We start from the raw sequence: 14387 nt of genomic DNA, 5'->3' as shown, positions 1-14387 counted from the left end.
TTTTTAACTTATGAAACACTCTGGACACTTTCCACACCAGTAATGGACTGAGGCGTACGGAAGGATTCTTGACAGATTCTCCCTTTTGTTTTTGTGTACCTGGTTGACCTCATTGCTGAATGAGGGACGCTTTAATCCGTTGTTGATGTCCGCCACTCTGGGGTCTTTAAGGGTATGTGAAGTAACAGACTGGCGTTAGTCCCTTTGGTCACTAAGGCATAATGCCTGCTAAGACGACAGACCTCACGCTGTTGTGTCGCTGGTTAGCGTCATACGATGAGGTAAAACGGGAGCAAATATAGGAATCGTTAAAAAAAAAAATCCCTATATCTCACACCCCTAGGAACAAAAATGCTGCCAAGTTTTGCCATTTGTTGTCTGTAAGTACAGATATGGAACATAAAAGAAATCAGTCTCGTCTTATTTTTAATTGACCACGTTTTCTTTTAATTAACACAGATACATTAACCAGCAGATAACTGCCACAATTTTTTTTTCAAAAACCAAAACGAAATGAAACTATTTGTCTTCTTTTAATCATTATACATTTAGTACATTAATAAATATATCGTCCTGCTGACAGTATATACAGTTGGAAAAAATTCATTTAGCAGAAATACATTCTTTACTGCCAAGAGGCCACGTATTAAATCCAGGTGATTTGCTGCACAAATCATCAATCGAGACGTCCAAAGCGTCTATGAGCCAAAGCGGGGGCGGCGTCAAGGCGTACAGGTTGTTCATTGATCCAAAGGATGACACAACACATGGCACACGGCTCTTTATTAATCCACACTTCTTACTTTGAATAATATTCACTTTTAAAAGCAGCAGGGACAGAAACCAGGGCTGCTGAACACAGTTGTAATAACACATTTAGAAAGCGATTCTTTTCTCTTTTTTTTCAGTTCAAATGCTTTAAAAGGCCATTTATTAACAAATGTACAACTGACGCACTCTGATGTAAAATATGAAACGGAAGATGATTTGTGATGGAACAAGCATATTTTGGAGGGAAAACGGGCAAAACGTGGTTTGCGCTCACTTTTTAAAGTAGAAAATTTTACTCAAAAACTAACCCTGAAGAAGTGGCGAGAAGGCAAAACCTTAACGTGTCGTGGAAAAAAAGAAAAAGCTGAAACAAACCTTAAAAGTAAAAAAAGAAAAGGTGGTTAAAAAATATATAATACCATGTGTTTTTTTTGTTTTTTTAGTGCATCGCTCATAAACCAAAATGAGCTGCAAGAAGAATGTAGATCACACATCTGCATTCAGCTGGCAGCGAATTCAGATGGCATGTAAGAAACAGTAAAATCTGCAACACGCTATGTGTCCAAATCACAGCGTGAGTTTAGCTGTTAGAAATGAAAATCAAGCTATTTGTGTTTTTTGCAGTGCAGTGAAACATATGACTAATACCTCTAGAACAGTACGTTCAGAATGATTATTTTCATAATAATCTAGTGAAAACAAGAAACATGTGCCTCTTCAGATTCTCTCTCTCTTTTTTTTTTTACCTCAGATGACCAATCTAAGGTCGAAGGACCCTTGGCGATGGACAGTCTGATATTTACTTCTAATCTATTCGAGGGGCCGGTTTGTACAAGTAGATTAAAAAGAGAAAGTTATTCCACAATCTTCCTGTTTTTGCTGATAACCAATTAGAAACAATTATTCCCAATGCTGCAATCCTACTATAGAATATAGTTTTCTTGTGAGCAACAAAAAAAACTGTTTTAGTCTATTTCAGCCAGCTGAGCAGCAGAAGGAAGGGCAGCAATGTGTTACCGTACATACAGAAAATATTACACACACCAGAAAAAGTTCTGGGTGAGATTAAAAGCCTGAGCCTGTTAAAAACTAGATTTGAGCGTGGACAGACTCGGGAGGTCTCAAAAGAATTTGAAATCAGTCATCAGACTCTGTGGAAATCAGTCCACAGGCCGAGTCTAAGTAACAGTGAAGCCCTGAAACACGGTGATGACCCAAAACACACGAATAAATTCACCAAGAACCGTCAAGAACCCCAGGCACAGTGGAAGCCCAGATCTTGATCTTATTAAGATTTTCAATCCTTAAAAAAACATTTCAGAGCTAAAAGTGAGAAATGGGACAAACTTTCCTCAGGCTGATGTCAGAGACTGTCAGATGGATACAAGAAGTTCACAGCCAATACTGTTCTTGTATATTTTTGCTTAGTTTGCAAAATAAGAAAAATTGTGTTACTGGGTGCAAATAAGTCACTTTTTTTCCAACAGAAAGATTAAAGAACAATTCCTAACAAACGACTGGATTTTCAATGGGGTCTCCTAATTTGTTTGTCATAGAGACAATTTGTAATGTTTCTAATTTGTAATTCGAATATACACTGTGTTAAAACTTTATAGGATTTGATTTGTGATATACCTATCATTTCCAATTTATGATATTTTACCGCCAAGAAAAATCCACCGTGTGGGAAACGATTAGTGCCTGGCTACAAAATGGAGGAAAGGGTGAAATGACAATGAGTGGGTAGAAAATGAGGAAACAAATCGGCAAAGGGGCGAACTGACCCCCGGAGCCCTAATCAGCCCATCCCTATGAATAAAACAAAAAACAAAGCTTTCAATCCAAAAAATGTTAAGTACAATTAAAGCACAGCTGTCCAGGCACTAAAACACCAGAACACCCTTTTTATGCCAGGGAGCGCGACCCCTGTTTGCAGCATCAGCTCAGCGCAAGCATGGAGTGGAAATTCAACATGCAGGTCTTTGGAAATAATGGAGAACACAGAGTCTGCCTCACTAACAGCCTGCTGCACAGCCACACACACATGCTTGCACACGACCTGCACCTCTGCCCCGCTCTGAAGGAGTACAGAGAAATGCGACGAGTTTTAAAATTCTACAGTGCTTCCTTTTGTCATCCAGAATACGGTATAAGGCATTTGTAGATGTGTGTGTGATATTTAGGTTTATATGTACAAAATGCTCCTTTTTTTTAATTTTTTAATCCCATTTATCAGGCCAAGAAGCATTTCCAGACGGTGTGATGGTCGTTTACGCTCCACGGCACTTGCTGAAAGAATCTTGACACGTCGCGGAACATTTAAGAGCAAAACCAGCTTTCGCAAAAATTCAGTTTCAAGCATCTTCAAGTCTTTGGAGATTGTCCCCTCTCTGACAAGAAACGATGGCTTCCGGGTTGACTCCTTGACACGGTTGGGTTCAAAAGCTCACGGTGGATTCTGTCCAGCCGTTTGAGCCGTCGCCCTTCAAGGTGCTGGCTGTGCGGCACCGGGACGGCTGGCCGTCGGTCAGGCCGAACAGGCGCGCCGCCGCAACCCGGTACTTCCACGACATGGTGTTGTAGAGGATCGGATTTATCGCCGCGCTCAGATAGAAGAGCACGACTGACAGCAGGCTGCAGTACTCGGACAGCACGGACAGCAGCGGAGAGGGCGCGTCCAGGGAGCGGAACTGCAGGTAGCGGCCCACGTGGAAGGGCAGCCAGCACAGAACGAAGGACAACACGACCACCACTTGTGAGAGAGAGAGAGAGAGAGAGAGAGAGAGAGAGAGAGAGAGAGAGAGAGAGAGAGAGAGATAAAAGATCAAATGCTGTTCAGATTTTAAAAAGCAGAACCGAATCAAAGGCTTCAAATAAAAATAAATTCAGGATCCATGACCAGACGCTACGCATGACCATGTTTTCATCTGTGTGAGGGGACGACGCTCGGTCCTCATTATCTGGAAAGGCGAACAAGCATTAGAAAATTGTTCAGGGAAAGATGTTTGTGTCTATTTTCGAAGCCTTTGCTGCCCCACAGAACAAGCTGTCCTGAGCTGTGAGTCATTTCAGCCACATCTAGACCCACCGCTCCAATCAAGTTTCTTTTTAATTTAGTTCAAAACGTACTTTTTTCCCCCTATCAGCCATCTATCTAATACGTTTGAAAGTTTTGATAGACATAGTCAAAACTTGTTTTTATATATATATATATATATATATATATATATATATATATATAATTTTATATTTGAGAGCAAAAGCAACAGATCTCTTAATTAACTAATTGAAATTACATTTAACTGAAAAAAAACTGATTTTGATGCTGATTTTGTATTTCTATATTAATTTTGGCACATAGACAATAACCCCGCCCCAAAATTCAATTTGTATGAACATTAGGATCAGCTTGTGGCTCCGTTGAGGAAGACCAGGCTTCTGTTCATTTGCATAGTTTGGTTTTCTCATTTTCCTCTCAACATCCTCCAAGGTTTCTCTGCAGGATTTACATCAGAGAGTTTCCTGGCACAGTGATGCTGTGGTCACCAAGAAGGCATCGGCACCTTTTACCAGTGTGGGAAGGTGTCGGATCATTTTCTCAAATTTGGTTTCTTAAGAGAATTTGAATTTTACATAACACTGAAAAAAAAAAGAAAAAAAAAGGTTTTCTAACACAGAAGTGTCTCCCTACTACTAAAATGTAGCGTACAGTTTATGTATCACTGGCTGAAGGGCTACTCTGCTGGTGTTTTTCCACTGTGTTTTATCAAATCCACAAACAGAAGACATGACTCTACAAATCATTACTGATGACCCTTTTTTCCAGTAGCGTTGCTACACGGTGGCTCATCTCAACTCCACTCTGCTCAGTTCGGGTGATTTTCCATCACAGTTTTAGTAGGAGGGGTCGTCATATACGACTGCAGCTATTGTGCCGAATGGACAAAAAAGTATGAGCGTGTCTCTTCGGTGCTTGTTTTCCTTCATCAGCTCCCTTTTAAGTTTTAGAAATGATTTAAAGTTGTATTGTTGAATGGACAGGATCTGTCTATCTCCTGGAGCCTTATGCCCTATAGATCACTTAGATATCATTTTCCATTTAAGTTTAGTTGTCCCAAAGTCGTGGTTTATACTTTTAAGTTGTACCTCCTAAGCTGTGGAGCCAGTTACCCAATCATATTAGACGGTTTTTAAGAAATGTCTTAAAACATATTTGTACTCGCCCAAATTTATTGGGCTTCCTTTTATGTTTTTGTTTTTTTTAAAAATCATATTGTGTTTGTAATTTGTTTTTATGTTTGAATTGTTATTTGTTGTTTCTGGCCATCACTTTGGCCAACTGCAGCTGTTGGATCCAGAGACCCATAAGTAGACCAACCTGGTGTGTGTTGGGTCCTGAAGCTTTGACCCAAACAGCAGTTCATTCCTTCTGAATACCAAACTCATAAATGAGCTTTGATTCACGATATTCTCCATCACTGCTGCTTGATCTCCTTTATCCACCACTCAACTTTTCAGTAGCTGCTAGAAAACAAAGCTGGCGTTCCCACACATGATTTTGTGGACCATAAAACCGTCACGTTGTGTTTTTCCTGGAGGAGCCGAATGCGGGGAGGAGGCAGGCAAAACGAAGAGGAAAATCTGTATTTATTTAACTCTCGAGCTCAACATTGAACAAAGTATATAAACACTACAAAGGCGCTACGACGAAAAGGAAAACAGTTACAATAACTGTACACGAATAAACAAAAGAATCAACTAATGTCAAACTAAAAATGTGTTTTCTATTCATCCTACTTCACCAGAATAATCAGAAATAAACACTTGAAACATACAGTGTAGCTACATAGTATGAGCTTCGCGTACTTTCCATTGAATTAGTGGAATTAATAAACTTTTCAGCTAATCAAAGTTTCCAAGAAGTATACCTTTTTTTTTTTTTTTGGAGTAGGATCTTGTTCTGCCCCCAGCTCATGCTGTCCTGGGTGGTGAGCCATATTGCCAATATAGACAACAGATCATTTTTTTTTTTTGATTTAGTCTAATTTCTCTTTACACCTGCAAGTCAGAACAGTAAATGTAAATACATTTCCAAACTTACCCAGCATCTTGATGGTCTGCCTGTTGCTCTTGTCTCTGTGAGCCACACGGGAGCTCATGTTCGTCTCCCTGTGCCTCTGCCACAGGCGACGGCCGATGAGGCTGTACAGCACCGTCAGACAGAACACCGGCATGAAGAAAAACACCGAGCTCAGCCACACCATGGCCCCCATCAGGCCTGACTCAACGGCGTAGTGCGTCATCCTGCACTCCCGAGTGTCCCCAACGTCCAAAAGCAAGCCAGTCGTATTAATCCGGGACGTGAGGTTTAGTGGTTCCACGGTGTCCCTCTCCACTCCAACCATGACGAACACAGGCCCTGCGCTGAACAGGGACACCGTCCACAGGACGCAGATCAGTGCGCGCACTCGCCTTTTGGTGACCAGAGCCTTGGCGCGCAGCGGGAAACAGATCGCCAGGTAGCGCTCCACCGACAGCGCAGTGATGTTCAGGATGGTGGAGTACGTGCAAGACTCGGACACGAACTGGAAGAGTTTGCAGAGCGCGGCTCCGAGGCGCCAGGGCCGGTACCGCCACATGCGGTAGAGGTCCAGCGGCATGCACAGGAAAATGAGCAGGTCAGACACAGCCATGCTGCACAGGTAGAGGTTGGTGGTGGTGCGCATATCCCTGTACTTGCTCACCACCAGGATGGTCATGACGTTCCCGGCCACTCCGACCAGGAAGAGCAGCGAGCAGGCGACGGTGATGAACGTGAGGAGAGGGATCGAGTAGTAGTTGAGCGGAGGCGCGGGCTGGTCGGCGCTGCTCGTGGTGTTGTAGGTCTCCTCCCAGCTGCAGTTACGCGGGAGGCACTCAGAGTCATTGGGCCAGGAGGGCATGCTGCAGCGCGGTTATTCACAGGACCAGGCCTCCCTGCGTTCTCTAAAGTCTCCCTGGGAGTTGGAGTCCTCATGCCCCTTAGAGGCGCTGTTCCCGGCGTCCATCACGGAGAATGGCAGACGCGCGTAAAACCAAAAACCTGACGCGCGCGCGCGCGCTGCGTAAAAGTCTGTCGGAAGGTTAAAGAAATCGCAATTATAGGATGAAACATTTATTTGAAGTCGTTTTTCTTGTCAAATATATTAATGAGATGAGATTCGTGGAACGCATCTGATTCTGAAGGCAAATTCTTAAGTGACCTGTTACTTATGTCAAACGGAAGTCATTAAAAACACACAAGCTCTTTGTTGTTTTAGACCACAATAGAAATGAAAACAGAAGGCGCATTCTTCTCAGCAAGAAGTAAAATCAAACACTGCATGGATTTTTGCTCCTTCAGTCGCACTTGCAGCTACGACTTCTTCTGTTCTGCGGCGAGAACCGACATCAACCTGGAGCCTTTCACGCGTAAAAGGTGGCACGAACAGTTCACGTCATCGGGCAGTGTCCAAAACAGGGAGTCGTTTTACGACTTCCATCGGGAGCAGGTGACGGTGAGTCAGACTCCGGGTCCCATGATGCGGCGGCGGCAGCAGCGGGAAGAGTAACTATCCTGGGAGGACACAGATTCAGAGTCACCCAAACACGAACGGACAAAAAACGACCACCGTGAAAACAAATTCCACCCGACGAAGAAAGCAGAGTTTTATAAAACTGACAAAAATCACAATGGGGCGACGCGTTTTCAACATCTTCGGGGGTGGGGGAAAAAAAAAATGAATTTAAGGATATATGACCGATGAAAGGATTTCAAACAGATTAAAGGAAAAAGAAAAGAGATCCAGCTCCACTCCTAGCTGTGATGCTTTCGATGTTGATGTGATGAATGCCTTGTGTGTGGATCCAGATTCCCAGTGCGCAAAAACAACAAAAAAACCCATCAGGTGAAGAGGTGCTGGTAGGGGGGGAGGTGAACGGGGGCGCACTGTGGCTGCAGCGACACCACCTACTGGAGTTGTCAGGGCAGTGATGCCTGGACGACGTGCATCCGATTCGGTGAAACTTTGCTCACAGTTTTGCCTTTCAAAGTCCACAGCAGAGGAAAAAGAAGCAAAAAAATAAATAAATAAATAAAAGTACCTTGCAAAATGATTTAATTTCTTCACATTTTAGACTTTTTGCACAGTCAGTTAGCAGTTAGACTGGATGGAGATGATGCATATTGTCATCTTATTAGCATAAGTAATTGTTGTTGCCAAAAGTGATTTTCTTCTTTTGCCTAAGGCATCTTCTGGAAAGAATTTTTTTTTTGTTTTTTTTACCAAAGTTACACATTATTAGTTTAAGAAGGTGACAATATCGAACCTGCTTTAAACTCATCCACAACTTCCTCCCTGATTTGTCAGCTGGATCTTTTGATCTTCATGATGCCGTTTCAATAACGTTCTCTATAGCAAACACAGAACAGAACAGCCGCATTTCTACTTAGATTGACAGGTTGCTTTTTTTTTCTTTTTTCTTTTTTTTCTATTGCTGTGACTTCATTAGATTTTATCAGAAAGTAAATGGCTGCAATCAGATCATGCGAGTCACAATTTCTTGATTTTTATTTGTAATCATTGTCTATGTCACAATTATGTGGTGATGGTTTATCATATAAAAGTGTTGCAAGAAAACAGATACTTAATTGTAGTCCAAAAGTGATCGTCTACAACCAATTCTAAAATGTATTTTCCACATGCGGATGAAATGTATTCATAAATGGCATACTCTTTTTAAAAAAAATTTTATCCAGCTTCCAATGAACAAAAGTATTACATTGAAGTAATTTAGTTATTTGGAATAATAAACACATGACAGAATTACTATTTGATGAGACATCCAGCACTCAGATTGTCATTCAGCTTAAATTCAGCGTTATAATTGCAATCACAAGTAGCCTAACTGAATCACATTATAACGAGGCTGTAGCTCAGATTTAATTGAAGGCTTGAATTAGCTTCCGGCAGAATGAAAACAAACATGATTGTTATATGTACATCAGCTCTATTGGAGGTTATTCAGCACATTTTTTTTTAAAGTACACTGCCCTTCACGTTTCACCCAGCCCCTTACATTGGTAAAGACGTGAGTGGAAAAAAAAAACCAAATATTTTTTATTGCAATTCCATCAATCAATGAAAAAAAAATCTGCTCTTTTACAGTGAACTTAGATTAGTGTTTTATGCTCCTTATATTTATTTTATGTGCTCTACAAAAAGGAGTTTTGAAGAGTAACAACTATTGAGCACAGCATGATTTTGAAGCACACTAGATCATAACATTTGAATTCTCACAATGGCTAATGTGTTTGTTTAGAGTGTAGCTAAAGAACCGTTATTCTCATAAAGGTTGATACGCTGACATGGATTTAATAAAAAGGAAAAGATCAAATCGGTAAAAGTCAGCAGCTCTCATGAAAACCTGAGAAGCTTTCTGTGCCGAAGCAAAAGATTAACTTTCTGTCCAGCTGAAGCCAGGTCAGTGGCAGCTCTGATGCTAAAGACAATTTAGTTAGCTTGCACAGGCTAGAAATGCAGAAGGTTGTGATATTAAGGATTTTTTTTAAAACATTGTAATCTTGGCATTTTTTCAATTTGAAACTTATATGATTTCAGGAAAAAAGTAATGTATTTGTCTTTCCCCTGTAATAAATAAAACAAATAACCATTTTCTGCTTACTTTAATACTATGAACTATCATTGTTTCCTTTTTTTTGTTGTTTAAAAGGACCGGCATTTGGAATAAAACCATGCATGTAATAAATATTAGGTTACAAAATATTTCTGTTTCCACTGATCAGATTTTATCCACGCTGTGCCAAGCGCTGCTATCTCGCTGGCCTTTGGGCTGTGTTTCCTACCATTATGTTTATGGCCGATGAATCATGATGCGCGTGTTCACGGGGAAGGAGAGAAAACTGGGCGGTGATGAATAAATGCAAAGAGTGAGAGAGATCTGGCTAATGGTCAGAGCAGCAGTCAGGCCCTCATCAGGACAGCTGTGCTTTTCACAAGATTTTCTCTTCACATCTGGTATGTACAGTTTTGCATGTGTGTGTGTGTTTGTGTGTGTCAACATTAGGATATGTTTGAGTTTGCTCTTTATATATTTGTATATAAAGGTAGAGCTGACTTTGAAATTTTGCACAGACACATTCACATTTCAGGGGATTCTGCTCATAAAACTGGGGGTAATCTTATTAATACTCAAATATCAGCTCACACGGAGCTGATATCAACTTTGAGCACAGATGAAATAACAGTTGTTTTGGGCTCAGCGGGGGGGGAAACGACGTCAACTTTAGAAATATTCCTTGTGACACCAACCAAACCTTTAGCGCTCTGACTTGTCTTAGTATTTTAACAGGCCTAGACTGTGACTCCCGTCTTCTGATGTCATTATCCTTTAAATAAGTATTTTTTTTAAAAAGAAGAAATTTTTCTCTGGGTCTTCTGTGCAGCATTAGTACTAAAGAAAATCTTAGCTAGCCATTTTATCTGAAAGGTGCCTTCAGGGTGTGGTAGATTGCAGGTTAAAGTCCTTGGAGGTGCAAACAGGCGAGTGCCAGCTGATCTCAAGAGGAGCGCAGTTCTCCGTTTTGACCTCTAGATGGTGAAAGAGATCGATTTTGCTTTCAGGTTCACTGAGCAGCCAACTACAGATGCATGTCAACACATTTGAATATTTAATATACTTTTACAATTCAGAAAATTGGAAAATTTTCCAATTTTCCTATAAAAGCAATGAAATTGAACTTTTAATACAAGAATGTTACGCTCTGCTAGGGCTGTTTTATGGCCTACATGATTATTAGTAAAAACTTAAGAACTATCGGTTGTGCAGCTTATGAGAGCATAAGCCATAAAATGACAGAACTAAACTAGCTTGTTTTTAATTAAGTATTCAAGTATATTGAAAAAAGTGTGGTGGACAAACGTGCATAAGCAACAACAGTGATTGCAGCTTCAGAGAAATGTTTACGGTGTGAGAGTTTGGAGGAGATTCACATGACATAGACCGTGGCTGCAGTCTGTGCCTGAGGTGACGGGATACAGCAGGCATGTTTCTTTTGTCTGAACCAGAAACAACATAAATAGCGTCATACTTGAATTAAGCCGATGAAGGCATTGCCTAGTGCAGTTTCCACAATCAGTAATTTGGAGAGTCGTGTTGTCTGCCGGTGTTGGCTCACCGTGTTTTAGTCCAAAGTCAGCACAACGAAAGTTTTCAGGATTTGATACGACTCTCTGTAGGCAAACTTAAAATGTATGCTAACTTTGTCTTCCAGTAGGGTTTGGCACCTGCCCATGCTGCCAAAATTCCTATACATGTTTTAATTGCCATGGTACCCCTGTGCTAGATTGTAAAATAGTCTGATCCAAACCCCGAAGAGAATTTATGAAGCACAGGACGATGAGAGGCACCAGAGCCAGAAATGCAGATAAAGGCAGCCACTTAAATTGTGTACTGAATCAATGTAATGAGTTTCCCTTTGTAGTTTGATTAGGTAGTATACTGCCAACCCAACCCTGGTCCCCAAGGCATGCCCTGCATGTTTTAGATGTCTCCCTGTGTTAACACACCACTGGGAAATGCTAAAAACATGGAGGACCAGGGTGGAAAAACGCTGCTCTATTCTGTGTTGTTCTTTCTTCTTTTCCTCTTCTTGAGCCATCCCAAATTGATGCTGCCCTGAGCAGTGAGCCTTATCCCCCTTTATCAAGAATCGCTGAGCTGGAGTTATTTAAATTTGTATTTTTAAATGTAGTTCCAGTCTATTGAGAAGAACCTGTACGTGTATTTTTGTGAGGCTGCAGGTATTCAAATCAAGCAGACTGTACACTTTTCCATTCATTATTTTAGCTATTCTGCTGTTATTTGATTTGTTTTTTTTTTGTTTTGTTTAGTTTTTTTTTTTTTAGCTCTCTAAAGGCTCAGTGTTCATGCATAGGAATGTTATAGCACAGAATCCAGGTAAATCCACTCGCACGAACTCAAAAACACCCAACCAATGATGAGAAAATCGGCAGGGCAGGACCGGTGTCGGTGTTTGCTACCCTACGGCTCCTCCTCCCTCCTCCCACAGGTTCAGTGAAATCTTTTGCCCAATCAGAGAAGTCCACTGGAAGAATGGCTCCCTGCGATTGGTTCAGAGTTTCAGAGAGCCCTCCCTTCCTGAGGAGTTGCAGAGAGTTCACTGTTAGTTTTTTCTTCTGCTTCTCAGCCACAGTTACTGAGTTGCAGCAAAGAGGGAACACAGAATTTGGCTGCTGCTGCTGCTGCGCGGCTCCTGGTCGTCTCAGACGGGGCGTGTGTGTGTGTGTGTGAATGCGTGTGTGTGTGTGAGCGTGAGTCTTTGTTTTGCCGTCCATTCAGAGGATCTAGCTGGCTCGATCAGACAGACCAACATGTGGACAACACGTCCACAGAAGAAGCAGGTTGGTAAATGCCTCCCTCACCCCTGTTGTCCGTCTCTCTGTGTCTTTAAAGATATGCAGATTGTATCTGTGATGCTCCTTAGATTTCCGTTTTTGAGCAGAATTTTCAAGACAGTTGAACGTACTTGTTGATTTCATGAGCTGGATCCAGTTGTCGTCGTCCTGTTGCATAGGAGACATGTCGATGTTATGATAGAGTGCCACAGTTGGGTGTGTGGAGAAGAGTTTGTGACCTCTTCCACCAGGCAGCAGAGCAGCAGGCGGTGTGTAACCTGCTGGAAACGGACCAGGGTTCCCTTATTCATTCGCAGTTGGGAAAAGTTTGTTTTCCAGAGCTGGAATGTTGCGGAAAGGACAGGAGATATCTTTCCCTGCCATGCACGGCTACACAGACAACCCTCCTCCACTCTTGCCTCTTCTTCTTGTTGTCATTGCCACATACGCGCATGATACTGACCTCTGGCAGGGAAAGACGTGACCCCTGCACTTTTCTGTTGTTGGACCAGCACATCAAAACAATAGACTTAACAGCAGCGGCTCCTTCCTGATGTGTGTGTGTGTGTGTGTGTGTGTGGGGGGGGGGGGGGGGGGTGTGTGTGTGTGTGTGTGTGTGTAAACTGTAACTCATTCCCATGCTGTTCCCACCAGAACAGTTTTTGAACCAAAGTGTCCCTGTACTGCTTTTGTAATATAAACACCAGACATTCTTTGCGTTCAGCGTCTTTGAGGTGGTTGAAAAGGATGGAAGTCAAATATTTGAGAGGCAGGTTGAGTTTTAGTGCTGCAAATGTATTCCAGATGCGATGTGATGGTGGTGTGCAGTACAACAGCACACTTTCTGACTCTCGCAGATATTTATGTGCCTTGCAGGAGTTCACTCATAGCGTTCCTTAAACTTAATTTGCGCAAGCGTTTCTGTGAATATTTGCATTTCGCTGGGTTTCTAAGCGAGGCACTCAACACAAAACGAATAATTTTGAAGTTGGGAATGAAAGACGCTTGATAACAAAGCAAATGAAATGCTGGTCTCTTCGAAGAGTTTGCTGTAGATGCTGGTGGCTGTGAGTAGGACGGCTCTCCTGCAGTGGTCAGTGTTGCAGCGGGTTGGAAGAAACCTCTGAATAAAGACACTCTGGTGTTGTGTGACAGTCAGTGTTGTCACCAATCATCTCCATTCTATGAACAATACTTCTTTGCACAATGATCTCCAGATGTTTCATTTCAGTTCAGTTGCCACTTCTCTTATTTTTGTGAATGAAATCCAGAATAAACCGAATCCACAGTCCAATGTCCACTGTTGTTTACTGCATTCTGAGAAAACTCCAGCAGTTCTGTGACTGCCTCAAAGATTTCTTAGAGAGCACCAGGAAGACCAAGGAGCACAAGCCGACGGTTTCAAGAGCGTAGTTTTGAATCGGGTCGTATTCCAATGTTTTTTAAACATTTGTCTCAACTGTAGCATGTAGAAACATCTTTATGCTTGAAACATGGTGGTGGCAACATTGTACTGTGATGGTGACGTGTTGTTATGTTGATGGGGGCAAAATACAGAGTGATCCTGGAGGAAATCCTCCTGGCGACCTCCAGCAGCAGAACAATAAAAATATAGAAAACCTACAATAGAATGGTTGAGACGGAATCGTGTCCATGCGTTCGATGGCCCAGGTGAAGTCCGTATCCAAGTCCAGTTGGGAATGTTGTTACAATCTGAAGGAGCTGGAGTTATTTTAATAAAGAAGAATGGAAAAACTGGCAGAAACGTGTATCCTTAAAGATGCGGAGGTGGCGATTCAGCTGGAACATAAATATATCTAGGGCTGTTGTAAACGATTATTTTAGTAATCGAGTAATCTACAGATTTTTCTTACGATTAATCGAGTAATCGGATAAAAACAATTATGAAATAAAATATTGGTAAATTTTCCATAACACCAGTGTTACTATCGGATATCTACACCAGTCTATTTTTTCCACATTTGAGCTTCCCTACCAGTTACTTTTTTGTAGACCGGGGGAGCAACACGGGATATTTACGGCTCCTCCGTTCAGAAACCCATCTACCAGCCATGTTCCGCCTCCCGTTTGTTCAGACCGGGATGATATAAGTTTATTGTGCGGTTCGGTCCGTAAAGCTGCTCTTACCCTGTAAGCATC

At 41.8% G+C, this 14387-nt stretch overlaps 2 protein-coding genes across 3 annotated transcripts in view; one reads left to right on the top strand and one right to left on the bottom strand.

Annotated features, from left to right (window-relative positions):
* Positions 1 to 375: 375 nt before the first annotated feature.
* Positions 376 to 6800, bottom strand: ghsra (growth hormone secretagogue receptor a). Of its 2 annotated transcripts, none has more exons than XM_008399212.3 (2): positions 5873 to 6800; positions 376 to 3523 (listed from the first exon to the last, which is right to left on the bottom strand). In XM_008399212.3, exons 1-2 carry the CDS (start codon positions 6711 to 6713, stop codon positions 3210 to 3212), a joined length of 1155 nt encoding a protein of 384 aa, XP_008397434.1. In that variant the 5' UTR covers positions 6714 to 6800; the 3' UTR covers positions 376 to 3209. The 2 variants fall into 2 exon arrangements, with proteins under 2 accessions (XP_008397434.1, XP_081459111.1); XM_081602985.1 differs by lacking the exon at positions 376 to 3523 and adding an exon at positions 3534 to 3731.
* A 5211-nt stretch (positions 6801 to 12011) lies between these two features.
* pld1a (phospholipase D1a) overlaps positions 12012 to 14387 on the top strand; it is a 35559-nt gene continuing 33183 nt past the window's right edge. The window contains exon 1 of the mRNA XM_008399211.3: positions 12012 to 12233. The gene's annotated coding sequence lies outside the window, so the exon portion shown is untranslated. The remainder of the gene's footprint in view (positions 12234 to 14387) is intronic.

This window comes from Poecilia reticulata, chromosome 22 (assembly GCF_904066995.2).
Source record: "Poecilia reticulata chromosome 22, P_reticulata-male-v2, whole genome shotgun sequence".
Classification (NCBI taxonomy): Eukaryota; Metazoa; Chordata; class Actinopteri; order Cyprinodontiformes; family Poeciliidae; genus Poecilia; species Poecilia reticulata.
The sequence above is the reverse complement of the archived record's forward strand: the minus strand, read 5'-3'. Positions and strand labels throughout refer to the sequence as shown.

Coding starts and splice junctions, on each gene's coding strand:
- ghsra (XM_008399212.3), bottom strand. CDS start 6,713: ATGCCCTCCTGGCCCAATGACTCTGAGTGCCTCCCGCGTAACTGCAGC. Junction 3,524..5,872: donor GCAGACCATCAAGATGCTGG/GTAAGTTTGGAA, acceptor CTCTCTCACAAG/TGGTGGTCGTGTTGTCCTTC.